This window comes from Neopsephotus bourkii, unplaced genomic scaffold (assembly GCF_033783945.1).
Source record: "Neopsephotus bourkii isolate Nb327-2 ecotype Australia unplaced genomic scaffold, CSIRO-AGI_Nbou_v1 NB_318, whole genome shotgun sequence".
NCBI lineage: Eukaryota > Metazoa > Chordata > Aves > Psittaciformes > Psittacidae > Neopsephotus > Neopsephotus bourkii.
In genome coordinates, this window is record NW_026900826.1 from 5,691,973 (window position 1) to 5,718,025 (window position 26,053).

Genomic DNA, 26,053 nt, shown 5'->3' on the forward strand with positions numbered 1-26,053 from the left:
ATTCCCCAAGCACTATAAGCAAAGTTCATTTGTGGTAGTCTTGTGTAAAACACAGTCATATCAATGTTCTGCTGGAGCTCTGCTAAAGAACATACTGTAAAATTATCTGTTTAGGCCTCCCATGAGTATTCCTATATTTTTTGTACTAATCTTTCTTGTGCTATCAAATGTGCTTCTAGATTTTCAATTCAATCAATAGTGAAGGAGACAAAGTAGTTTTAGTTGGAAGCTAATGGCACCTCTGTTTTGATTTGCTATAGCAACGTGTCTGTTTAATTCTGTCTTCCTTCCCCAAAGACTGCTGCAAAGACTTACTAGAAGCTATACAGAATATGAAGGTTTATTTCAAAAGAATACATTTGCAAGAATACACATAATGCACTCGATGTAACAGTACCTTCTGCAAAAATAGGTTACATTAATACCCAGTAATGAAAGAACAATCTTAGTTCTCTACAAATTAGAAAGCAGAGAGAATAGCCTGGACAACCTTCAAAATGGAGGTTATAGTTGTGTATGTTGTGAGAAGTAGCTAACTTTAAAGCATGACACCACAGAGCTAATGTTGGTAAATCAAACTACTAGCACATGGCTGCAAACTATTCTTTTATACAGGATTAACAAATATTTTGGTTCCAATTTGGTTTTTACACAGCTCTAGTGCCTCAGGGAAAATGCTTATCAAAGATACACAAAAACTATCCAAAATTACAACGTAACTAGTAAAATGCCTCCAAAATTGAGAGGAAAGTAATCATGTTAAATTAAAAAAATTTAACCAGGACTTCCAGACAAGGTTTCCTGTGTTTTAATCAGAGAAAGTTTACAAGAGATTTCAATAAGTTATCTTGAAACCAAGCAGCTGTAGATCTTAGAATCTTCGTGGAGGTCCACCTTTAAATGGTTTAAATCCTGAGCCACTTACCCTCTGCATGGAATTCCCTGTGATCTGTACAACTCTATTAATTGGTGAAGAATTACTGGAAACAAAGGTTTTAAAAAAGTGTTAAGTTATGGTAAGTATCCAAACTCTTGATGTACAAGTTAAGAACATTGTTATGTCTCATATCACCCCACTGTTAAAACTGTAAGTCTCAAAAGAGACTTAACAAGGTGCCACTTCTTTCTGCGCAGGTGCACAGTACTGCCACTAGCAGTACAACAGTTGTGGAGTCATGTGCTGGCATAGGAAAGATGAGTTTGTGTGCTGTGCAGCAACAACCCCTCCACAGAAAGTAATGCTGCTTTTGCACTGAGACCATTATACTTCCTAAGCACAATCAAAGCTTTGAGAGCTCACTAGGGAACTGAGAGGAAGGAATACTTTTTGTACCTTGTATGTGGAGACATCATGCCACCTCCTCCACGGCCATCTCCCATTCTCCTTGTGTCATGATACCCACTTCCTTGGGAACTAGGTCCATGCCATTCTTTTCTTGGTCCAGTTTCACGACTATGGCGCTCGACACCGTGTCTGTCCTCATTATAGTGCTAGGAAGAAAGTGGTAGTCATTTTCAGAGCTAAAGGTGTACTTCATTATCAACAGGAACCAAGCTTTTCAAGACAGCTAAACTCACACTATAAACTTATAATATACAGAACTCAAGCATCTTTTAATATTTTAGCCCACAGGCAGCTAACCCACACTTACAAGAGTCCTATTAAATGTAACAAACACCTAATTTGCAATGGGTGTTCAGGTATGCAGGGAGTGAAGTTCTGTGAACTCATACTTTAACTCCCAGTTCTGCCCTGATCTCATATAATCACTATGTTCCATATAGCTAGAGAAAGACTATTCTTTTTTAAATGCTTCAAGATCTAGTGGCATGGACCAATTTGGTCTGTAGGCTTTAAAGGCAAGTCCTACAGAACGTTTTTCTCTCAGTAACAATACAATGCAGATTAAAACAAACTGCACCGAAGTAGCAGGCAATATAAGGTTGAGACCTGGAAAACACATGACAACAAATTCTTAAAACCCTTATCAGCAACTCATTCAGGTGGTGTTCTGATCTACCTGAAAGGTGCTAGACAAAAAAAAAAAGAAGAAAGAATTGGGGGTGTTTTCTGCAATTTCTTGGCTTATTAAAAAACCCCACCAAAAAAGAACTTTTAAAATAAACTAACTTTCAAATAGCCAGAACACTTGGTGGTCATTTCTGTGAAGCTACACAGTCATTTTCCAGTGTGATTTTGCTTTTTCCTGTCTCATTCATGCACACAAACACAAGAAGATGACTCACTTGTCCTCCACCTCTCTCTCCCATCACACCTCGCTCTCCTTCTCTGCTTCCGTACCCGGAAGCACTGCTACGGCTACCAGGAGGCGCACCTCTCACGTGTCCAGACACTTCTCTTCCCGATCGATCCGACCTCTCGCTTCTGTAAAAATCGCTTTTATCAAAATTTTGGTTTCAGTATAATAGAACTGGTACCAAATCACAGCACATGCACACTTCAAGGACTCCCTTTTGTTTTTCAGGTTCCTAGCAACTTGCAGTTAGCTTCTTTCTTTTAGATCTATGTAGCTCTCTAAAGAGTTAAAGCTTGCATGTTACTTGTTCACATTCTTGCAGAAAAGCCTCCTTACTTTATGTTGCTACACAGTGTTAAGAACAAGCTGCTGGGAGTCAGCACCAAGTTTACAGATAAGGTTTAGTGTATGTGACAACATACACACCGCCTTTTCTAATGCATTTTGAAAGTGACTTTGTCATTCTTTAGGGAGGGGTCTGTTCCCTCTTTACACAGTGATTCTTGAGAAATTGCTACTATGGGTAAACTCTGTGAGAATCAGCACATTCACTAGTTCATTGGTTAGCCAGCATATTTACCTGCCATCCCGCTTGTCTGTGCTTATGCTTCCCTCACTCTTCCAATTTGTTTGCCTAGGTGGATTTGAACCAGTCTCTCTTGGATGTCGACCATGTGGTATCTCAGGTCTGTCATGAATTATCACTGTTCTTCGTTCATCTCTGTCTCCTCGCACTTCTCGTCTATCTGTGTCTCGAAGTTCACTTCTTGGTTGAGGTGGTTCATTTCTTCTGGACTCACTGAAGTTCTTGGGATATCTCTCAAAGCCCGGCTCTTCTCTTCGTGCTGTTGGACGAGTCTTTTTTGCTTCACCTTGATTTACAAAACGTTCTCGCCTAAGTTGTTGAAGTAGAAAAAAGTCATGTGCTTGTCTCCCATTTTCCCACTTCTCTGCACATGGAAGCACAATGTGAGCTTACAAAAATATCTTTATATTACATGTTCATTACTATATATGTGACATGTATCTCTATGATCCTTCCCACCTAAATTGTATTTATTTCTACAGTTGTGATTTTGAGCCTGAGTTCTTATAGCCAGTTTAACATTTCTTTATGCATTTACCATTTTAGTCAGTATAATTTAAGCAATTGTAGGGCTTTCTTTTCGCCTTGTATGAAGCAGAGGGAATGCTAGATTTCGAGTCACCTACAAAATATAGTTCTAGCTCACTGCAGCACAGAAGTCCGGAAGCTACAATTATGTGGTCTTAACAACTGGTTACTGGAGAAGTTTAATGGAAACAAAACTGGAACTGGAACCAGCATTTACTGCACAGTAAATTTACTGCATGGATCCTTGTGAATGTGACTTGTGCAAGAAATTCTCTTAACTCTGATTAAGTAAGTTGCTTCTAGCTTTGCTTCTTAAGCAGGTAAGTAAGCACATAGGACAGATATAATCCACTGAACCCACTTATGACTAGGTGAAAGAGGAATGATCACAACAATTCTTTTGAAATGTCACCCAGAAGAGACCACCAGGCAGTTAACTTAAAAATCCTCAGAGAAAATCAAACTAGATTCCATGGTAAAAATTGCCAACTCTGAAGACACAATAAATTTTGGGACACTGCTGCAATTCTATTGCATCAGAACTCTATAAAGCCTTTAGCACTATTTTAAATGTTGAACAGTTATGAGTGAAATGCAAAGAGATGTGGGCAGGTGAATACTTGCCCTGTTACCTACGCTTACCTGTCAAAAGATGATGATGGAACAGAAGAACCTTCTGGGTATCGTCCCCGTTCTCTGTGATCAAAATCATTAAACCTGTTCTGCTGGCGACTGTAATCTGAACTGTGACTAAACCGTGCATCTGTATCAAGAGCCATCTTCTTATTCTCATTCCAGTAAGGATCATCTCTCCTTTAAACAAAACAAATGAATTCTCATCAGTTGCACGGATCCAAATCAAGGCCTAATACATAGAAAATTGTTACGAGTCAGCTGTCTGTTTTAAAGATGTGCATTTGACATTTGGAAAGCTACTAACAGAAGTGGACTCTTTAAATAGTGGACAAAATCATTTAAAGAAAAAAAAACCCAAAGCACTCCTATTTAAAGTGCAAATTAAAGAGACAAAAACATCAACAAAATATGCAATAAAATCTAAGCAATAGCACAGTGTTGGGCACTTTAAAATGAACCAACAAACAAACTGAAACCCCAAGAAAAATATCAATGTAGCAAAAACCAGCCTTCCAAGGGAAAAAGAAAAGCCCTCTAGGAAAAAAACCCAAACCCAAACCCAAACCAAACAATGAACACCCACGAACCAGAACAGCTTTCTCAGCAAAGAGCAGTGTAGGAAACATCACAGCCTTGCTTACTAAACATTCAGCTACTCTCTGATAAGAATGTGAGATATTGAGCGTATTATCAGTAGCTATATTTATTTCTCTATTGAACAAGTATTAATATTCTGCTACTGTATCTACTGTGACAACTTACATTTACTTTCCACTGTACCTGATACATCAATTTTATGGCTGAGGTCTCAGCCCTATTTTTTTAGCCAAGTAAAGATCAAAACCAGTTCATTCATGTGGCTCAAATGCCAAATAACAGGTGTCATTGGCTTCAGTAAAAATGAAAGCCATAAGATTGACTTCCTGAAGCATCCACTTACCAGAAATGTGAATTCTTAAAGCAGAAGCTAGGAATTTCAGCCAGTCTCAGCTTTTCTCAGCAAATGTACTGAATTGCGTTACACTCTTTTTGTAAAGTAACAATTAATTCACAGGATGCTTCCCTTATTTCAGAATTCTCTCTTACAGATAAGGTACGTTTCATGCTTAGCATAAACTGATGTCAGAACCAAATACCTGAAAGCCAGCTCTTCTGTGAAGATTTGTTTCAGGTAAAAATGCATTTTCAAGTCTGACACAAGGCTGGTATCTGTTTCGTTTACTAAACGGTGTCAAACCATGGTTTGAGAGTTAGATTACCTGTGATCTACATCACGGGGTCGTTTCAAAGAATTTCTCTTCTCTTGTTCGTAACGAAGTTGCTGCTGTTGTCGACGAAGTTCCTCCCTTTCACGTGCAATACGCTCCGCTTCTTTTCGACGTTCCTACCATGAGAGCGAAGGGTCAATAAACACAACAAACAATAACCCTTTATTAGAGATACCTGTAACAGTTAGCAAGTATATGGACTTAACAGTTGATAATTTTCTATCAAAGACTATCTAATACAATTAATCCTTGGATAGCATCTAAGATTAAAGAGCATATGGAATATTTCTCCCAAAAAAGTAGACAACAGATCTGGAGAAGCTATTGGCTATTAGAAATATCTCCAGATAAGTTCCTGCACTGCTACTGTATTTGTTGGTCAGGAACACATCCATCAAGCTGCCACTGACACAGAATCATAGAATAGTTAGGGTTGGAAAGGACCTTAAGATCATCAAGGCAGGGACACCTCATACTAAACCATGCCACCTGAGGCTTCAACCAACCTGGCCTTGAATGCCACCAGGAATGGAGCATTCACAACCCCCCTGGGCAATCCATTCCAGCGCCTCACCACCCTAACAGGAAAGAATTTCTTCCTTACATCCAATCTAAACCTCCCCTGTTTAAGCTTGAACCCATTACCCCTTGTCCTGTCACTACAGTCCCTAATGAAGAGTCCCTCCCAGCATCCCTAGAGCTCTCTTCAGATACTGGAAGGCTGCTATGAAGTTTCCATGCAGCCTTCTCTCAGTAAAATTACGGAAGGCCTGTAGGACAATATGTTCTGAGGTCGTTTGTTTTTAGAGACGGACATGTATAGCCTTGGCATAAACCAGTAACGAGAATTTGCTATCAAATTACAAGTCAAGCAAAAAAGATAAAGATTACTGCTGTTGTACACTTTGGATTTTGTAGTGTTTGGTTGGTTCTTTAATGGGCTGGGTGAAAAGGTGAGGATCAAAATTCACTGCAAGTGCCAACTGGGTTATGCTCCAAAATGATAGTGCACCGCAAGCCAAAACAGAAATACGCACACCTGCTCAATACGGACACGCTCTCTTTCCAACCGCTCCCGTTCCATCCTTTCCCTCTCTAGCTTTTGCCTTTCAATTTCTAATCGTTCCCTTTCTCTCTGTAAGCACTCTTCTCGTTCGTGCATTATTCGTATGCGTTCTCTCTCACGACGCTCCCTCTCAGCAATTTCTCTTCGCCTAAAGAAAAAAGGAGAAAAAGGGAAAGATGTGGCAGAAACTGATCTAAAATCTCTCATCCAAAACTAACATTACCTGAGGTACAGACACTGAAAAAAACTATTTCAGAGTAAGGTCTTGACAGAAGTCCCAGAATAAGAAACCAACTCCTTTTAGCCCCAAGTAGCCAAACTGGTTTTAGCATATTCTATAAAACCATTTAAGCAGACAGCAGATCTAGGAAAAGTTTTACCATCATTCTTGATGTATTCCATGCTGGATTCGTATTTTTATGCTGTCATTTGGCAAACAATAACAGCAGCTTAGCCAAGAATAGGATTTAGATCTTAAAAATAAATGCTATTTTAGCTCTTGTCCTCTTCAAGCTAACAAAAAATTTAGTTGTTTTCTGTCCAAAACCAAGACAGATTAAATTGACCACTCTGACTCACACAGGTTAGGTACACTTGTCAAAGCTTCATTTTGCTTTCATCTTCCCAGTACCTTACAAGAATCAGGAAAGGCATTTTCTCATTAAGCTTTATGGTTGCTACAAATTCCTTTCTTTAGGGAAATCCAGCTAACAGAAGTCATTTAACTATCCTTTGGAAGCTTTTGGACAGATGAAAAGAGCAGAATAGAACAGTATAGCTGTTTAGTCCTTTTACTTAAAGGGACAAGATTATTATGCTCAGTTTGCCATTAAGATATACAACAGTTCTCTGTTGGAAAACAGACACCCCCAAATACTACCTCTGCACATTTGCTAGTCAACTTCTCACCTTTTCGAACAGAAAACTGGCATGCAGTAACAGTTATGAGATATACCCCCCATAACCAGCACTAAGCTGTGTGTTTACATTTATGGCTATTAACAGATTAAACAAAAATTCTGGAGTCCATTAATTTATATAAAGGTACTGACAGGCAGAGTTCCAGACTTCTAGCATCTGAGCAAAAGGCTTGACAGAATGCATTCTGAGTGGGTTTCTAAATATAGTATCTGATCAATTAATGTAGAAAATAGCCTTTAGCAAAAAGATGAATTACTACCTTCGGAGTTCAACAGCTCGTCGTATTCTTTCCAATCGAACCATGTGTTCTCGCAATCTCTGTTCCTTCATCTTTTCAAAAGGCAAGATATCCTTTCTACCCCTGTATTCCCTGAATTTCACTTTATCTTGAATAATACGCTCTTTGTTCCTCAATATCTGTGGCTATAGATAGAGATTACAATGGTTATTTCAGAAGTCTCATTCATTTAGGGAGATTTCTGGATGCTATGTTCAAGTATCATTAACTACTTAGCTATCCCCAAAGCATACAAAGCTTCTATCTAAGCTTAACAGTTTGTGGTAGTTCTTCACTTCTCAGTGAAAATATCAACTGTAAGGGAGTATCAAATCAGATAAACATTGCATCAAATCTATAGATACTTACTTTATCAAACCTTCCCCTTCTAACTGTCCTAGTGTGGCCTTGGTCTCCTTTCATTTGGTCTAAAACTACAACTTGACCTGGGCTTTTACCACCTGGTGAAAGGGGGAGAAGAAAAGAAGAAAAAGAAGAAGGGTTTAACACACACATACACCCCTGTTCACCTATTACAGCTTTTCCTTAGTGAATATCTGAATCCCTGAGCAGAAGTGTTACTGACAGAAGCAGCATACCAGCACATGGCTGTAATTAAGTAGCAATATAAAATCTGGAAGCTTTTACATCAGCTCCAAAGTAATTATGTTACTGAGTCTAAAAAAAGAACGAGTGTTTAATTGTCTGGTTTCCAATAAGAGCAAGAACATGCCCACAAAACAAGTCAGCCACACACATACAACAGGACGAAGACATGGCTCTATTGCATACTTATTCTTTTCTTTTCTTCAGATTTTTTAGTGGATTCTTGACTGGGGCCACTCGCTCCATTATCACTCTTCTCATCTTTACCTTCTGTTTTCTTGGCTTCTTTACTTTCTTTTTTTTCAGATTTCTCAGATTTCTTTTCTTCTTTTTTGGTTGACGGAGTTCTTATTAGGAAGGAAACACAAATGCAATGAGGAAAATTCAACTTAAAGGATTTTCACAACTTCAGAAGACACGTGCAATTTCTTACTTGCTGGCTTTATCACTTGAGGCAGTCTTCTTATCTCCCATGCTCCTACTAGAACCAGATTTATCATCACTTTCTTTCTTCAGCTCCTTTTTGGAGGGATCCCCTTTCACCTATGTTTTTTCCCCAAAAGCAAATAGGTTAATACAGATTCTTGCATAAGATGGTCTATTTTGGGAAGTTTTCATCTCATTAAACCTACTTTCTCAACAGAAATTTGTTGTCCATGCAGCTCTGTTCGGTGAAGGTGTGCAATACATCTAGCCACTTCTGTACTAGAGGACATTGTTACTATGCCATAACATTTTGCCCCTGGGCTTCGTGCATTTGTGACCACCTTTGCACCAAGTACCTATATAAACAGGTAAAATTTAGGTTTTGAGAGACATTTCTAGTAAGGAACTAATAGTATTCCAATAATATTTTTACCCTAGTATGTAAAAAACAAAGCAAAACCACCCAACAACAACAAAAAACCCCACCCCACTGGAAAGACTGACACTCCTAAGTTTCCAAAGGCATGTAATTCCATAAGAATTTGAAGCTTTGAGAACTTTATCCCAACTTTCACATCAAGGCACATTAATGATGACATTCCATTTTGAGAAGTCACAACCTCACGCACATTATCTAAATGTTTCTTTTGAAAGTTACTGTCAGAGTTAATTCACAGAAACACCACTGATCTGAATTTGACAGTTCATGTCTAACAGATTAATCCCCCCAAAAGCTGCCAAGTAGTGCCAGCAAGGTGTAAGTTGCATGACATAGTAACTCAATAAGGGGGCCAATTCCTCAAAGGCATCTATCAAATGCAACCAGCTCTTTGACACCTGCTTCTTGAGAAAGCACTGCGTTCCTTGCTATAATTTCTGTAATTACTGGAGCCAGTTATCTTGATGTAGTCATGCTCTTAACGCAACAATTTTGTCTTTCTAGCAGCCTGTAATGGTACAGTCACTTAGACATTATGTATTTCCCAGTTAATTTAAAACTGGGAAGCTAAGTAAATACAGGTAACAAGCATCTTTACAGCAAAAACAGCTACAGAATTGGAAGTTTTAACAAAACATACTCTTGGGTTTCAGCACTTGTGAAGGCATTAAATAAAATCACCTACTAAATTCGTGAGAAAAATCAGATATCCAAAAATCAGCACACATATGTGATATTCACAGTGTTAAGGTTCTAGCTAGTGCCCAACATACAATAATGTCGTAACTGCAAAGGCTTATACAAACACTGAATTTCCAGTTATCAGCAGCTCCTTCGAGAAAATGAGAACTGCAATAAAATTGTTTTCAAGAAGACTGCTTAGCTTATATGGATTCTGCACTGTTCTATGGAATTTGTATGTTCAATTGAATCTAAAATCCAGGAAAACAGACTTAGTTTAAGCAGCCTATAAAAAAATTCAGTAAGTCATTAAAAGAGTCCCTTAGATGAACAGCCATTGACTCTTAACTTTTTACCCATTTTTTCTATTCACAGATGCTCAGAACACGTTTTAAAAACAGTGTCACCAAGCAGCAGGTTCTATAGAAACTGTTCACATTATAGTTTTCCCAGTTAGCACATTACCTTTCTCTCATGGTTAAACACAGATGCTACAAAAGAACATAGCCATCATTATTTAATTAAGAAAATAAGAATTTAAGCCAGTCCTGACCAGTCACATTTGTGACATTTCTTTTGCCTCTATCGGAAGAATGACTTTTTAGTATTAATAAACAATTTTTAAGTATTTTATGGGAAGAATAATTTATGGGTTTTACCTCTATGGGAAGAATAATTTCTTACAAAAGTCACGTGATTCTTCCCATAAGCATGCACTCTTATTTTAGATGCTGAAAATAGAGGTGTTTTTTTAGCTTACACTGCTTGGACATTTCAATTCAGGCTCTTATTTAAATAAAGTATTACTCAATTTCTGTAACTGAATAGAGGAGGGGGAAGAGACACATACAACACACATGGTATCCCACCCCACGAAATACCTTTCCATATTTGCCAAAGAGATTTTTCAAGTCAGCAGCTTTTGTGTTGGAAGACAGTCCGCTAACCCACAGGTTTCTAGTTGAACTTCCACTGCTACCACTAACACTGCTTGCACTTCCTGAAACAAGTTTTACAAAACAGCCAAAAAATTAAGGTGACAAAGGTACCATTAATATTGAACTAAACTGTTGCTGAAAAGAGAAGTTTAGCCTGTTACCTTTAAGCAACTGTTTATCTGTCTACCTTTCTTGAAAAGACTTCTATATGAAAAAAAATATATATAGTAAGATTTCATTCATTTACTCATGTGTTGGAACCAACAGCTTGGCTAACACATATCCAAATGACACAGCTAGAAAAATCATACAGTTCTTTGTTAAAGGCATGCTTTACCCCTCATCTAAGAATGTACATTCAGTATCAACTTCTGAAACTTATCAATAACTTTTACCCAAGAACATTCTTTTAGCACCCATTTGTCCTTTATCAGTGTGTCTTAACAGTACTCGCATTACCAAAAGATAGCAGGAAGGTTAAGTTGAGGAGACTGAGCCTCCAGAATAATGCGGTCAATTCCCTAACTTCTTCAAGTATATGCATTCCACCCAGAACAGCTTTTTAAAAATGCTGCTGGATGTAGAACTGGAGGCAACCCACTGAAATGAGTCCTGCAAACTAAGGAAAATCCTAAAGAAAAAAGCAGAAAAACCTTATGTGCTCCCCACAGATAGCAATCATTTTTGCAACAATACAGAACTGGGAGCAAGAGATTCACGTAATCTTATTCCCAAATCTTTTAGCCTTACATTGTTAGTTCAGCTTGTTCTTGTTTGCTGCCAAATATATGAATGGCTTTTGAGTACGTTAAATTGTAGCCAGTCATACAGGCAAGACCAGGACTGGATCTTAAGCTAAATAGTTGGAAAATTTGGTGGTATGCAGAGTTTTAAAAGGTAATTTAACCACCTTGAAGAAAATAGTAATTTTCTTTCTTCAGTGCATGAAAGCAACAAATTTCAGTTACCAGCTACCGTCAAAACAGGATATCCTGATAAATCGTTACACACTTAGAATGTCATGAAATATCATTAAAGAGCCACGGCTGGCTTTGGCTATGTATTTTAAGACAGCCTTACAATAGCTCCGATTACAGTTACGTATGCTACATGAAAACATATCTGCAGTATCTTCATTTAATTTCCTTGTAAGCATATAACTACCATAAAAAGACATGCATCTACAGAAGACTGAATTATCTCTATCACAAAAATTTTTCCTCAGAAATTAATTTAGCAGATAAAATTCCATTCACCCATTAGTGATATGAGAGATATTTTTTGACAAAGGTTTTTGGCAGAGAGCTTGTAGGCAAAACAGGGAGACTCATGAGATTATACAAATGCACTTGCTCAAGTATGAAGCATTGGTGTAACTGGTGACATTAACGTGCTCTTGAGCTCCACTCAAGTATGAGTTTGTAATCGTAATACAGGGTGTTACAGTAAATGGATAGAAATTCCAACAAAGACAAATAGGTCCAGGTTTAAAACACTGAACAACCAGAAGAGCTGTTATAAAGGTTCACTTTATTTAAAAATGAGCTAGAATTAAAAACAAGACAAAAAAAAATAATTGGCATTATGTTTAATTACTTGCAATTATTTTTTGCTGATCTTGCATATAACATCAACCCAAACCGTAGTATGTAAAGTACAGCAGGCTTCTCTGAAAATTACACCTTCTCATCAAAACAAAGACTTGCAAAATATTAAGTGCAATTTGCTCCCAAAAGTATTTTGAAATAAGAGAATGTATTTTCATGGGAGTCTTTAAGTATCTTTGACCTTATGAGGAATCTGACACAGGGAAAAAAAAACCAAACCAAAACATACACATGAACATATAACTAGTGTCTACTGTAACTCTAGCATAATTTAATACAGATGTATGAGTTCAGTCATGTAAGCTGTTCTAGCATGTGTCAAGCAGTTTCTCAAACGGGGAAGCATTTAGTTCTGGACAATACTACCCTAATTTGTAATAGTTACCTTTATCATCCTTTGATGTTGTCTTGCTTTCTTTAGATTCCTTAGTAGAGCTAGAGAAGCAAATTAAAAATCAGAAGAAAATTGAAAATACAGCATGTGGTAAGTGTTGCATTTACACTACTAATACTAGTAGACAAGTTAGCATTGCAAAAAATAAAAATAAAAAAGGGCTAGACTGTATATTTGAACAAATGATTCCCTTATGGATTCTTGCACTGATTTTCCCCAAGATGCCTGAAGATCTAGATTTTCTGACAACTCTATTCAGTGGATATATGGCAATCTTCTCCAGATTTCAGGACGGGGACTTGACTTCATTTTGTGTTCTTAGAACTGATAGCTGTTCATTACCATCATCACAAGGACATTTAAAAAATCGTCAATTTGAAAAAAACAAATAAATGCTGACAATGCGACAATGCAATCAGAAGGACATAGTGTCTATACGAAGATCTTGAATTTTAAAAAGTAACTTATGGCGGTCAAAAAAATCTATAGGCAGGAGCATAGGATACTAATTATAAGATTCTTGCTGCTACCCCCATAATGTAGAGTGATCTTATTGAATGCTGGTACTCAGTATCGTAAAGAACTGACATAGAAAAACAAACCTCTTTGCTTGACCAGAGGCCCCAGTAGACGAGGGACCTTTCTTCAAAGTATCCTTTTCTTTGTCTCCAGATTCTGCTTTCTTTGAACTTTCCCTGGCTTCCTTCTTGACGGGATCACCCTTCACGCAGTCTTCCTTCTTACCATCTTTATGGTTCTCAGTCATCTCATAGTCCTTGCTTTCCTTCTCCAGGCTCTGTGAAATGGCATCCTGCCCATCCTTGGGCTTACTTGCTTCAGAATCTGTAATTTTCACATTTTTACCTGTTTCTAGGAGGTCATCACCATCAAAATCCAGAGTGATGGCATCTTCAGCCTGGATTGTAACCGATATGTTATCATCCTCAGCTTCTTTCACAGAGGTGTTAGCTTCCATCTCTTCATGAGCCGTGTGATCAGCCTCAGCTAGGCTTTCTTCTGAAGGAAGAGGTTTAGATACTTCTTGTGTACCATCACCAGAACCTGCTTTATCTAAGAGGATTTAACAGGAATAAATATGGCAAAACAGAAGTTTAAACAATTTCATATGCATAAGCTAGAATAGGACCTAGAAAATACAAAGCCAGTTATTAGCACTGATGGAAGGTTAGAAAAAAACACAAGGTGTATTAACACAAATATAAATCCTTTACCCAGGATCACTTATTCTTCCATGGCAAAACACATTTTCTAGAGACAAATACCAAAACATTAGGAAGGGGAATATGGTTCCATCCTGGAGATACCCGTTCTTCATAAGAAGTATCCATTTTCCAGTTTAGGATTTAGTGTTCCAGAAGAAAATAGTCGCTTTGAATGCTCACAGTTTGATTTAAGATGTCTTTGAATCTTCGTGGTTCTAGGACTTCTTCCCAAATCCGAAAGAATTACAGTCTTGGAGAATTTCAGCCAGTCTTCCATGCTAGGGATCTCCCTTGTTTTTTCCATTCCTAAGCAGTTTTAAGGCAGTCAAGTTAGCTGCACAAGGCTGCTGCAGAACACGACGTGAGCCTTAATCCAGAGTTCGTAGACAAATGGTTCTCAGTCTTCATCCACTGGAGAGATTTTCCATCTCAGTCCGACACAGGCATCTCCAACCATATTCTTGGACTTGTGCAGACAAGGCACTTCAGCCATAGGGTCCCTCGTAAACATGGAGTCTGTAGTTTTATCCTGTAGCTTCAGTAATGTGTTTATCCCATCTTTTGCAAAGTGACGGTGTTCCATGTCCTTTGTAGTCCACAATACGCAGAATCCTTAAGACTTCTGTCCAGGAAGTCTGTTTGCCCAAGTGCATTACATTCCTTCTGTAGTTTCACTAATGAGCATAGCTTACAAAAACTAGCCACTCCATGGGTTTCCAAACACTTGTTTTACCATCCTATGTACAACTGGTATTTCTATGTGACAGTAAGCCAAGGATATGATGGTCCATACGTTTGTTGGGAGCTCAAGCTCAGTGTAACGGTGTGTCATTTCACTCAATTAAAAATCAGTTACTGCAGTGCAAGCTGGAAGTTCTCACATCAAGACTTACCGTATATTAAAATTGGAGTCCTTGAATACTATGTTTTTTCATTAAGAATCATAGTATTACAGCTATATTATACATCCACCACAGTAACTGATAAGTACTGTAATCAACTCTTTAAGAGTAAAATAACTCTTAGGAGTGAAATAAACCCACTGACTGCAATGATTCCAGGTGCTGGGCTTAATAAGGAGACAACTGATACTTAGTACTGGAGACAAGCCTAGTATTAGGAAAGAGATTGAATACTACAAGAGAAAGTTGCCTGCTCTACCAGACTAAGACCTCTGAACTCTATTAAACTTTAAACATACCTTTCTCATTTTCTTCATCTTCACCTTCCTGCAAAAAAAGAAAGTCAAGACTAAACAGCTCCTACTTTAAAACTTTAAGCAGAACAGTTTGTAGTTTCCACAGAATTTCTATCCTTTGAAGGCAAATTAATGAACCCCAAACTGTTTCCAAAGAAAAAATGGTCTAGAAACCAAGCCTGTGCAGCTCTCCCTTGTCAAATCACTGAAAATTTGTACGAAACTTCATTGGTGTGTATCTGCAACACTTGCAGTTTGCAATTGGAACACACAGCTATTTTCTTCCCCTTAACTCAATGGGACATTTCTAAGCTGTTCCATATCTTGCTAAAGCCTTCAGAACGGCTGTCTAATTACGACTTTCAATGCAAGCAATCCATCACTAGGTTTAAAATCTTAGGACAGAAGTCAGAAACTAGGTAGACTTCCTCCACTAAGTACATGAAAATGAAAACAAGATCTTAAAAGGTATTTACTTATTTATCATTAGCCTCACAGACCAAGGCATGCTGTAGAAGATGTCATTTTCAGACATCAATTCCATGCAACTTAGAATTTCTGAACTTAAAGATGTCACAGATGCATTAACACCACCACCACCACCCAAACCCAATCCTTCCTCCCCATTCTCTAAAGGCAGATTTCTACATTAAAACAGGAGTTTAGGCATATATACTATGTTAGCATTTGACATAGCCTTCTGAAGCATTTCTAAGACGGTTTGAAACATACTGCTTTCTAAGTCTATGCGCTAAATATGCCCAAATTGTAGACACGAATTTGCACTTAAACAGGACATCTTATTTGGAAATCATTATTACCTGCATTATAAAAAATATGAATAAAAGCTTCCTATACTGTTTACCTGTATTGTACATCATCTGACTCTAGGATTCATGCTGGAACAAAAAGCCAGTCTAAAGTGATCTTTTCCAACTAAACAGACATGAAAACCAACTTAACAGAAATTATTTGGAACTTACATGGCCAGCTGGAAAAGTGTAATCTTCCACGTCTTGACCTTCGTTTTCCTATGAGAACATAAAAACGACTTGCTCAGCAAAGTATCTGTAAAACACTTCAATATTCAGAGAGTCAAGAGATTCATTTAACTCAGGAAACATTTTAGTTAAGTGGAATCACACTCAGTAAGGTGAACATCAATGAGCAGTTCTCATTACTTGTATCTTTCAGTTCAGTGAACAGATTACGTATGTGAAAACTAGTATCAGGGAAAAAGCCCCCTTAGGGCTGCAGTAGTATTTTATCAGTCAATCCATGCCACATCTGTTTCAGGACTATTCAAACACAAGTCAAGGAGAACAGAAAGAAAAAAAATACTAATTATCTTTTACAGATGAGCAAGACAAACTAAAAGAAAAACCCCCAATCCCTAGTTCTGACTTCCCAGGAATACAAACACACATAGAAAAATGTACATTTTGCTGATAAAAATACATGTAAAATATAACAAAGAACCTGATTCACAGAATCCTTTTCTGTCTCTTCTGTTGTCTCTGCTGGCTCTGGGTCCCGGTATCTTTTCTTTTCTGCAGGTGGCAGTTCTTTTGAATTCAAGTTCTCATCTTCAACAGATTCTTTAAAGTCCTTTAATTCATCATTTCCATCTAGATCACTTGCATCTTGAGTCTCCAATTCACTTTCCTTTTGGTGTGAAAAACAATTATTTGACATTACAAGGGTGTTACTTATATTCTGAGAAACTAATGGGCGGAATCACTGTTTCTGCAAAATGCTGTTAACACATCCATAACAAAAATTCATAGCATGTTTAAAAAAACCACACACCTTCACACCCTCAGGCACCACAGCTGAGAACACAGTAAAAACAATGCTCCAAATTTCCACATAAATTAGCACAAAGGAAGTGGAAGCTTATTTTGGTAAATAAAGCCAAACATTAAGCTTAAACTCAGAAAAGAAAAAAATTACATACTTTTATTACCTTGACAAAGGAATCATCTTCAACTGAAGCATCACCAGTTAATTCATCAGCTTCATGCTTTTTACCTGGAATGACAAGATATACTAATTACTAGAGCTACTCCATATACCAGACTTCCTTTCAATACTGAAAATACACTAAATATTTCAATACTGGATACTGTGGCTGGGCCGTAATTTATCTGAACTGTTCACTATTAAGATGACCCTTCCCAAACTGAGTATTTTCAAGGTCAGCAGGAAAAAAAAATGTGAGCTGAGCAAGCATGAACAATTAATGCTGTTGCATATACAAGCAGTTACATCCAAGTTAGAGATTTTAACACCAATCCTTCTATTTTGATTGATAATGGAATTCAGGAGAACATCAAACTGTGTTTCTAGAATTACTGGAGTTATCTAGACATTATGACTTCAGACATTGGAAAGGCCTTGCCTTCTAGTGTAATTAGCATCACTGATCAGTTTGAGTTAGAAGGGTCCTCTAAAGGTCATCTAATCCACCTAACCTCCTGCTGGAAGTAGAGCCACATTCCAAGTATGATCAGATGGTTCACGTTTTATCTAGCTATGCCTTTGACTATCCACAAGTATGGCAACTGCAAGACTCTCCAAGCCACCTCTTCCAGTGCTTTTCATCACTAAAGGGATCACTATTCATCACTATAAGCAGAAGAATTGAGTCAGGTGAAGCACTTTGTTTTCTACACGTTCTTTATTGTACTAGTGCATGTATCATCAAAGAATTCAGTTCTTCCAGGACATGCACACTCTTCTCTAATAAAGATGCCTCTGTGGAGATCAGAACTAGACACAGTTCCCTTTGAAACCCACTGCATTTCCTTAACCTTCAGTAAAAACAAGACCAAAGAACACTAGATACAAATATCTCCACACACTGCCTTTGTAGAGCATTCTCTCTCTGATTCATTCTATCAAAGATTAGTCTATGTGATGGTTTTCAGTAACTCAAGGCACAAAAGCAGTTGTTAGGATGTGGCTTCACCATATTCTACTGAAACTCACGTCAATTCCAGATTCAAATGAGATGGCAGCCATGACCACCACTTAATGCTTTATTTTTTGACATCACACCTTTTCCCATTCCCAGCTCTGGGGCCCCCAACAGAAGAAGGATGTGGACCTGCTTGAGTGAGTCCAGAGGAGGCCATGGAAATGCTGTGGGGGTTGGAGCAGCTCTGCTCTGGAGAAAGGCTGAGAGAGCTGGGCTTGTTCAGCCTGGAGAAGAGAAGGCTCTGGGGACACCTTAAAGCAAGAACAGCTTCCAGTGCCTAAAGGGGCCTACAAGAAACCTGGAGAGCGACTCCTACATGTGCATGTGGTGGCGGGACAAGGAGGAATGGCTTTAAAATGACAGAGGGGAAATTTAGATTAGACACGAGGAAAAAATTCTTCACCATGACGATGGTGAGGCACCAGCACAGGTTGCCCAGAGCCTTGAGCAATTGGGTCTAGTCAAAGGTGTCCCTGACCGTGGCAGTGGGGTTGGAACTGGGTGATCTTTAAGGTCACTTCCAACCCAAACCATTCTACAGCTCTATTCATCCTCTAATGAATGGCTAAATCAATCCTATAGATGTTCAAAAGGAGTAGAAAAGAAAAACATCAGACAAAGTTTGACACAGATGGAGATTCCTACTACCTGGAACAGCCAATTCTGTCAGCAGCTAATTTTCATAGTCTTTCATACAGAGCTCTTAAATTGTATTTCAAAACTGGGAACTGCTCAACTACAGGTGAAGAAGAGACTACTGTTTTGGTTTTACTTAGATCCTAATTGGTTTTCCTCATTTCACTGAAAGATGGCACTCTGACAGTACTCCTATATGCAGCATATTGTTTTGAATTTTAGACACACACTAGTCCCTAGGAAAAGGCATATGGCAGAAGTTATCTCTATGATTGCAAAATATGAGATCTAAGCATTCAGATCCAAATACACAGAGAGATCTTGTCCTTGATTTTAATTCATTTAAAATAAACAAAACATTCCCGATTTGTATTTGTAATGCAATACATTTGCAAGACTTTAGTGTAGAAAGCCAGCAACACAGGTATACTTAGGAAAGCTACCTTTCCTCAAAAAGAAGCATGCACTTACACTGGAGAGTTTTTGATATGCATCACAGCTGATGTCTGAAAGCAAGACTAACCCAAATCTTGTATTACTATTTCAGCACTCTGTGACAGAATGTACAGCAACATGTGTCTTCAATGTAAATTAAAAACGTAGTGAGAAACAGCAAGGATTTCTACACACATTCAAGTGTTTTCTGTTTTGCCCCTCTCACATTTCAGTTCTTGAGTTTGTTAAACCCGAAAGACCAAGTTTTCCCTGCATCCCATATCTAGCTGTGCAGAAAGACAACCAAAACCACACATCAGATGCTAGACATATTTAGCAATTATCTGGCATATACTATCATGAAAGCTATTTAAATTCACTCATTTTGCCTGAGGAAGTCTCACAGGTGAACTAGAACCTAGACTTTATTAGGGAATTAAAATAAAAAAAAAAATCTACCTCAAATTAATCCCATTATTCTGCAATAGCAGCTAGAGAAATGCATTTTATTTACATGTCCTCATCAAGATGAAGTTGTACCTTTCAGTAATGAAGTGTCCATATATTTTGTTTGGTGCTAGATTAAGCCAAACAGGAATACATGCTTTCATTAGCCTTTCTTCAGTCTTGCTGTCTTAGCACCAAGTCTCATTTACTCCAAGTACCAGAGGTACTTGGTACAAATAAGGAGACCTGAACAATGACCTTCACCTTCCAGTGCCAAGCCACAGAATGGTAGGAAATTTTCTTTTCCCCTCTCAGTTCTGTGTCTGGTTAGTCACACTGCTCAAAAGCAGCACTTCCAAGGTTCTGATACAAATCATTTTCAGAACTTGGCACACTAACACCCCAAAAAGCCAGCATCCACAAAAATTCACAACTTCCAGAGTCCTCAGATATTCAAAACTTTTTCACACTGACACTCAGCCACAGCGGGCTACTGAAAGCACACTTGTCTCAGTTACATAGGATTAGAATCAGATTGCAGCAAACACCTTTCAGTGACCTTATTCAAGACTGCTGTCACTTTGGGGAAAATGATTGGAATTAAAGGGTATGTTAACAATCACAGTGAGAACAGCTAGACCTTCTGCAGACAGCAATTGTCTGACAGGTACAGCAGTTGCCTATATATGATAAAATTTCTGTACAGATTTATCCATGCAGTGGCTACTGAAAACATCAGTGGTGTAAGCTGCACTCATCACAAAGCTGGGTGCCTAAGACCATAAATATTAATTTACGTTGGAATGATGGCACTCCTTTATAAGCCATGCTTACTCCCTTTTCTGGCAATGGCTACATACTGTAAAATTACAACTCACTACTTGAATAGAGAATGAATATTCTCCTTATGAGATGTAGAACATCTTTAAAATGCTAGTTTAAAACTACACAGGTTTAGCTTTTCTCTCATTTACAGGCCTTAAAAAGTTGCATAAGCATGTTTTACCTATTCGTGGTCTTCTACATGAGAAATTCAGGCTTATATAGAATTACAGAAGTACTTTGGAGAAGTCTTAAACTAGGTATCTGCAGTAGATTGACACACTTATCATAAAATTTTGGAAGAATCAGTGTTTGCATTTCTTCTGGTACTTATTTTAGAGCCACAACAGGTTTCTGTTGTAGCTGATGCCAAAGATTCATCAAAAATGTGAGGCAGGAGGCAATAAGGAAGAAAAGGAAAGAAAACCTCTACAATGGAATATACTCCTTATAGCATTATTTAGTTAAGAGGTCTGCTGCAATTCGAATAATATCATTTGCCACAATATTAATGAAAGCAAATTATCCTGTTATACTTCTGTATTCTTAAACAGTATCATAGAGGAACAAGAACATTTAAGTCTTCTCCATTATCTGCAGGATACTGCTCTTAGTTGCTTACAGTTTTTAGAAAGGAAGGCCTTTTGAAGGCCAACAGTATATAACTTAGTTCTGTTTTTAAGTAACTCAACAGTTTTAATAAAGAAGTCAAAACCTGTTGGCTACAGCATTTGATCTAATAGCACCATCAAACTGGAAATTCAGTCAGAAACTAGAGGGGTACTTAAGACATGAATAGGTATCTGGCCTTAAAAAGTTGAAAAGCTGCAAATGAACATTTCTGCTCACATTAATTCTCTAAGGTTAAAATTGATTAGCCTAGAATCTGTTCCTCACGCACACTAATTCCAAAACTTGGCAGAAAAGTAACTTTCAATCACTAAGTCATGATGTATCAATATGCCACAGTATTTTTTACTGCAAATACCTCAAAGGAATGGTCACATCAGAAACGTTTGAAAAATACTTCATACTAGAAGTAACTTCCTCTGGATTGTCAGAAGAAGCAGCAGAATATTCAGACTTGAAAAGAACATCTTTTTCCAAAAACTCTTATCTTTTCATAAATAGAGAAATTTGTCCATAGCTACTAAATTCCAGCATGGAAAGGCACAGCTGCGGCTATTAAAGATGGGGCACTTGGTATTTGTTCCATCTTTAAGCTTTTTAACTTTAATTGGCAAAGCCAACTGATCCCACCTCCATAGCTTTTCTATCAGCTCTTCTGCAGTTCTTTAACCCAAATATTTAATTAAATTAGCTTCCAGGAAAAGTGTTATATTTTGACTAACTTTGCATACAGGATCAATCAAGGATTCTTGTTGGATTACAGAATCCTTCTGCAAACATTCTTTAAGTCATGATGCAAAGTCCACTTTCCCAAAGAAGATCCACATGGCTCCCTCTGTGTTATATCAATTTTGGGCAAGTCAGTAAACACCCCATTCTAAATATGGCTCCTTTTTCATACAGTATCTTATGCTGTGGAACTTTGTCTGGGACACTGGAAAGCTGCTGTTTAAAGAAGGTCTACATTCAAACCAGTTTAGTCAAGGTCTTATTATTCTACTCAGTGTTTTACAGATATTTCTTTCCTATCTCATAGGAAGTTGGCTTTGTATCATCACTGTCAGAAACTTGTCACAGTCCAGTAAAAAGCTGCAGTATATACTCAGCTGACAGATCAACTTATCAGGCCATTACAAGATCTTGTTCTATGAAAGTAAATTCCACTCTTAGCCTTATTCCTACTCCTCTCCATATTTGTCAATATACATACAAAAAAATCAACAAGAGAGAAAACAAATGCATCACACACTATTCCCCCTCTAGCCCAGCCTGCATCAAAATTCCAGATCAAGTTTTTCTAACAGGCAATGCTAGGGAATTAGACATCTCACTTTTTCCACAGACCTTAAGAGTTGCTGTAAAACTGGCTACAGAAGACATTCAGTCTAAACTTGATACCATCTGACACAGTTCATGACTTTTTAGAAGGGAAACCTCCTTCACCTGTCTCTCCTATTCACGTTTGCCTGCTGTGAGGAATTTTAGTCATTATTCCCATTTCCTGGCTTTTTCTGAGGCTGTATTTTCTTCATAAATTACTATATGATATTTCTACTGTCCTTTGTATAGCAATAGCAGCATCAGGAAAAAATACTATAAAATAAGTAGTGCTTGGACACCAGGAAATAATTAAAGATCTACCAGCATTAGGCTGAAGCTGTGGGGCAGGGAGGAAGCAAGCACTAGCAGAAGGCCTAGAGCAATCTGTCAGCAAAATCAGTGAGGCAACACTATGCATAGTGAAGAACGTGTATAAGCATAAAGGGATCAAGATAGTTAATTTAAATGAAAATTCAGTCCTACTGGATTCAAGTGATGGGCATACATCTCCCACAAGCCTTTACAACTTTCCTAGTGACACATTAGCAAAAGGATTTTTTTGAAGTGCCAGATTTACAAGTTTTGAGGGATACTTTCTGGTTATTAGTAACATATTTCAGTAGAAAACATCAGAAAGGGAGATAAAATCAGAATCTGTAGTTAACACATACAAGCAACAGTTAAAAAGAAAGAATATATATTCTTTCTTACAGTTATAAGTAAACCAATTAAGATAAAAAAAGATTTTCCCCAGACAAATTACAGAGTTTTTCCTTGTTCAACACGTGAAGATTAATACAACATGAACCTTCTTATTTTTGGCACAAAATTTGCTCACAAGACTTTTATAATCCAAAAAGTAATGAGGAAAAACTCTTGAGCTTGCAAAGTGGGCAGATAAGAACTTCATGAAGGTCATATTTTACTTTGAAGTTTACCAAGAACGTACATGTTACATATACACCTTAAAATTCCACAGAAGAGGTGGCAGGGAACAGTTACTGAACCCTGCCTCAGGCAGCAGCAACCTCTGCAGAAGCAAAATTAAACAAGAAGCTGGTTCAAGAACATTAGGCACATGGAGATACTAGTTTGGAGAACAGGAGGATGAAAAGCAGGAGGTAAGTGTTCATTACAGGAGAGCAAGTAGCCATTTAAATCTCTACATAAAAAATTGTAGAAGCCTTTCCTTATTTAGCTTCCAAGTAGTTTCCTTAAGCATCAATTACTTTTCCAGAGTAGAGAATAAAGTAATGTTGCAGAAGAAAATGAAACCACACAGTTTTATTCCCTCTTAATTTTCTACTAAGTAAAAAGTACAGGTAAGTTATTCAAACTTTCTAAGCAGAATTTATTACTTGTTTCCCCATTCACAGCAGACAAAAGCAGGAATAATCATTTCCACCACAAAACTCAGCCTCAGTTAAGTGACAGTGGTATAGTATAGATCATTTCCAAAACAGGTGTCCATACCACACTTACGAACATTCCTAGCATGTACGTTCTGTGAGGAATGCCATGCACAAACCAAACATTTCCTAGTATTACTTGATTATGAATGCTCTCAGAACAACAGAAAAAAACCCAAATTAATATCCCACAGAACCTCAGAAAACATTATTAAATAGTGATAAATACGTACGCAAAAAAAAAAGAGGCAACAATCTCTGCCAAACAAATCTGTATAGAATCTAAATAATTATTTTTCACAAAAAGAAAACTAAAATCTCTTCATTAAACATTTCAAAGTGAACCTTCAGAGCCCATTCAGGAAATTCCTATTTATGAATCCTGCCTTCAGTAAAAAGTATGCTAATAAACCCAAATACAGTCGTAGAATCATAGAATAGTTAGGGTTGGAAAGGACCTTAAGATCATCAAGTTCCAACCCCCTTGCCATAGGCAGGGGCACCTCCCACTAAACCATCTCACCCAAGGCTTTGTACAACCTTGCCTTGAACACCACCAGAGATGGAGCATTCATAACTTCCCTGGGCAGCCTATTCCAATGCCTCACCACCCTTACAGTGAAGAACTTCCTCCTTATATCCAATCTAAACTTCCCCTGTTTAAGTTTGAAACCGTTACCCCTTGTCCTATTACTACAGTCCCTAAGGAAGAGTCCCTCTCCAGCCTTCTTGTAGGCCCCCTTCCGATACTGGAAGGCTGCTATGAGGTCTCCACACACCCTTCTCCAGGCTGAACAGCCCCAACTTTCTCAGCCTATTTTCATACAGCAGGTGCTCCAGTCCCCTGATCATCCTCGTGGCCCATCCGTGTTCCCAGAGCTACACAGCAGTTCTTATACCCACTCTAAACCTGCGACACTCCACATTCAGGAGAGAACACAGCATATTCCAAAAACCCCACAATCACCTACACAGCCTCAGCACACACAGCACAAGCCCACAAGATCTGCAGGCAGCACAGCTGCTACCTCTTTAACACATCTCTTAACCTACCCATTTTCCATGTCTATCTGGCATTCCTATATATTGCCTATATACAGTGACTAAAACCAGACAAGTAATGCAAGAGATGTCTCAGATGACAGAAATCATGAACAGTGAAGTCACAACTGTATGTAAACTACACGCCACAGTTCCACACTCCTTCTTTAAGGTGATATCTGGCACAAAAACTGGTTAAGAATGTAATATATATCCAAATATCTTAACCTTTGCTTTTAGTTGGTTTCTTGGTGGGTGTGTCAGCCGAAACAGTTATTTCAATATTATCTGGATCACCTCCTTCCTCTTCAATAGCCTAAATAAGACCAAAAAACAAAAAATCAATTTTTAATGGATTTCAGTGGGACTCCAGACTTGATTTCAGAAGAAGTCAGTGAGACAATTAGTTTCTTCCATCTTAAAAGTAGTTTAGAAAATACTTTGGGTTAAACCTTTCACTTAAGAGCGAGGGAAGGAACACTAGTGATAATGGCAAGAGTTTAAGCTGTTAAAATGGCATGTTCAAAGCACAGCTTATCAAGGATCTGCACATTTCTCTTTGGAAACAACGCTAGAAGGCTAGTACGACATCCATGATAACATTAAGGGCAGCACGAAAACAGGGGGTAGGGAAGCTCAGAAACCCTACAGCAACAGCCAGCCCCAGGGCTCGCCCCAGCGGCCGCCCGACGAGTTCCTACGCCCAGGGTGGCGGGCGGGTCACAAGGCCGCGGGGCGAGCTCCACCAGCTGGGACACCGAGCCGGACCCGGCCACCACCCGCTACCTCGGCGGCTGAGAGGGGCGTGCCACCCTGCTGGGGCCACGCACAGCAACCAGGCTGCCCGGTCACAGCAGACCCTCACCACTACACCGGAGGCAGCACAGGGACAGGTCCCGCCCCCCACACCGGGGGCAGCCGGCGGGGCGGCGAGGGCCCCGCCCCCGGAGCCGGGCAGCCAGCAGTGGCGGGCCAGGCCCCTCGGCTGGTCGGGTAGGGCAGTATAGGAGAAGGCAGAGCAGGGGAGGGCCGGTCCCCGCGGCCTGTACCGGCCTCTCACCTGCTTGAGCCGGGAAATGAGCACGGTCTTCACCCCGGTGATGTCCAGGTTGCGCCGTTTCAGTTCCGATTTGAGGTCAATTACCCGCAGGTCGGTGATCTTCTTGCTCTCGGTCGGGGGCAACGCCACCGACGCCGGCGCAGCAGGTGCCGCGGGAGCCCCCGCAGCGGCGGGAGACGAGGCGGCGGCGGCCATTTTAGAGCGACTGAGCGCGGCAGCTG

General features: G+C 38.8%; 2 protein-coding genes across 7 annotated transcripts in view; one reads left to right on the top strand and one right to left on the bottom strand.

Moving 5' to 3' along the window:
- LIPC (lipase C, hepatic type) overlaps positions 1-26,053 on the top strand; it is a 241,920-nt gene that overhangs the window by 140,227 nt on the left and 75,640 nt on the right. The gene's annotated exons all lie outside the window — the stretch shown is intronic.
- SLTM (SAFB like transcription modulator) lies at positions 323-26,027 on the bottom strand. Of its 6 annotated transcripts, none has more exons than XM_061347505.1 (21): positions 25,833-26,027; positions 25,001-25,088; positions 17,019-17,083; positions 16,532-16,717; positions 16,036-16,083; positions 15,056-15,083; positions 13,234-13,702; positions 12,623-12,672; positions 10,574-10,692; positions 8,779-8,928; positions 8,580-8,689; positions 8,333-8,493; positions 7,910-8,001; positions 7,523-7,686; positions 6,316-6,490; positions 5,268-5,392; positions 4,015-4,185; positions 2,839-3,153; positions 2,248-2,386; positions 1,334-1,491; positions 323-980 (listed from the first exon to the last, which is right to left on the bottom strand). In XM_061347505.1, exons 1-21 carry the CDS (start codon positions 26,025-26,027, stop codon positions 872-874), a joined length of 3,117 nt encoding a protein of 1,038 aa, XP_061203489.1. In that variant the 3' UTR covers positions 323-871. The 6 variants fall into 6 exon arrangements, with proteins under 6 accessions (XP_061203489.1, XP_061203484.1, XP_061203486.1 ...); XM_061347500.1 differs by having other exon boundaries at positions 2,248-2,398; XM_061347502.1 differs by having other exon boundaries at positions 2,248-2,398; positions 16,541-16,717; positions 17,010-17,083.

Excerpts from the sequence above, each read along its gene's own strand:
- SLTM (XM_061347499.1), bottom strand. The coding sequence starts at position 26,027 with ATGGCCGCCGCCGCCTCGTCTCCCGCCGCTGCGGGGGCTCCCGCGGCA. Across the intron at positions 3,154-4,014 it reads CCATCATCATCTTTTGACAG|GCGAGAACGTTTTGTAAATC; the intron begins GTAAGCGTAGGT and ends TCAACAACTTAG. Across the intron at positions 1,492-2,247 it reads GAGAGAGAGGTGGAGGACAA|CACTATAATGAGGACAGACA; the intron begins GTGAGTCATCTT and ends CTTTCTTCCTAG.